Consider the following 1,704-nt stretch of genomic DNA (forward strand, 5'->3'; position numbering starts at 1 on the left):
AGATTTGATTCAGAGAGAACCACGGTTGGCGATGGCTGAGCATGCCGGTGCTACATCTACATGCTAGTCTCAAGCCATCAACGGAACCTGCTATATTTCGGCGCGTAGATCGACCGCGGAGAGGCGGACATGATTTGCCAAATTTCCCCGTCGCCGGTCTCAATCATCTCATTCCTGTGCCGAAATGACAGCCTCGGGCGGAGCAATGATATAATTAACACATTTTTTCGTTCTCTTTCTTTCCTTTTCCCCCTTGCCGACTTCGCAGCCGCTCTGTTTCAGAGCAGGCCGAAGAATAAACAGACTCCAAAGCAGGAACGCAAACAGAACGAAGCAGAAAAGAAAGCGACTACAGCTCAGCGCTACACTTCACAAGATCTAGCGGCGGTGCGACTTCTTTGCACTTGCATCGGCGGACGGCCGATGGTTTTACTACTGGCGTTTTTATTTTTATTACTGGCGGGTCATGACGCCGACCCGCTCCGCGGCGGCGCGCATCACGCCCTCGACGAGCTGCGGGATGCACGCCTCGCCCACGGCGCCGGCGCCGCACCCGGCGGGGAGCCCCACACCGGACATGTACTTGCACACCTCCGCGCGGATCATCTCCTGCATGGCCGCCACCAGATCGCCGCTGAACGGGTACGAGGACGACGGCTGGGGCGCCGGCGCCGGTGGAGGAGAAGGCGAGCGTGGCGATGGCGAGAGCTCCTGGAAGTGGCTCCGGGCGCTGTCGTGGTGGAACCCGTGCTCTAGTCCGGGGAGCGAGAGCGAGAGAGAGGTGATCGGATCCTCGTCCTGGCGCGGTGGAGGCGGCCTCACGTCCGCGCTGATGGCGTCGAACCCGCCGGGGCGCGGGACGGGCCGGAACACCTGCCCGCTCCCGTGGCTGAGCTCGCTGCGGTCCGATCCGGTGGGGCTCTCTGGCCCCGGGCTCGCGCGCTTGCACGGCCGCGGGGAGTCGCCGGAGTCGCTGGCGTCCTCCCACGCCGCGCCGCCGCCGGTGGCGGTGGCGAGCTTGCGCTTGAGCGAGGAGTTCCAGTGGTTCTTCACAGCGTTGTCGGTGCGGCCGGGCAGGAGCCGCGCGATGGCAGCCCAGCGGTTGCCGAGCCGCGCGTGCGCACGCAGGATGGCGGCGTCCTCCTCCGCCGTGAAGGGGCGGCGCTCCACCTGCGGCGAGAGCTGGTTGCACCACCGCAGGCGGCACGACTTGCCCGACCGCCCGGGGATCCCCCTCCCGATCGCGGTCCAGTTCCGCGCCCCGTGCCGCTCCACCAGCCGCCGCAGCGCCTCGTCCTCCTCGGGGCTCCACGGACCCTTTATCCTGTCGCACTCCGCCTCCGCCCCCATCGCCGGCGAAACACACACACTACAACCAAAAACCTTCTCCTCTCCTCCCCTCCCCTTGGCCTCACGAGCAGACACTCCGGTGGTAGTGGCGGTGCGCGTGCTTCCCCGATTGATTAGTGATTAGGACGTCTGGAGTCCGATGGTGATTGGAAGGGGAAGAGGAGGCGGGGGCTTATATAGGCCGGGGCAGGAGCGGCCGGTAGCTGGTCGCCGGGGTACAGCTGGCGAGGGGCCACCTCACGCTCGGAGGCGGTGTCGTTTGCGATAACAGAATGGCAGGTGGGGCCGCGGTTGCACGGCCCCACCTGGCGGGGAGAGCGGGCGGGTGGACGGGCGCGTGATGGAGGCCGTTGT

At 65.7% G+C, this 1,704-nt stretch overlaps 1 protein-coding gene across 1 annotated transcript; it reads right to left on the reverse strand.

The window, feature by feature from the left end:
* Positions 1 to 211: 211 nt before the first annotated feature.
* On the reverse strand, positions 212 to 1,502 carry LOC125517523 (transcription factor MYB44-like). The gene has a single exon (XM_048682725.1). It carries the CDS (start codon positions 1,348 to 1,350, stop codon positions 454 to 456), a length of 897 nt encoding a protein of 298 aa, XP_048538682.1. The 5' UTR covers positions 1,351 to 1,502; the 3' UTR covers positions 212 to 453.
* Positions 1,503 to 1,704: the final 202 nt, after the last annotated feature.

Source organism: Triticum urartu, chromosome 6, assembly GCF_003073215.2.
Source record: "Triticum urartu cultivar G1812 chromosome 6, Tu2.1, whole genome shotgun sequence".
Lineage (NCBI taxonomy): Eukaryota > Viridiplantae > Streptophyta > Magnoliopsida > Poales > Poaceae > Triticum > Triticum urartu.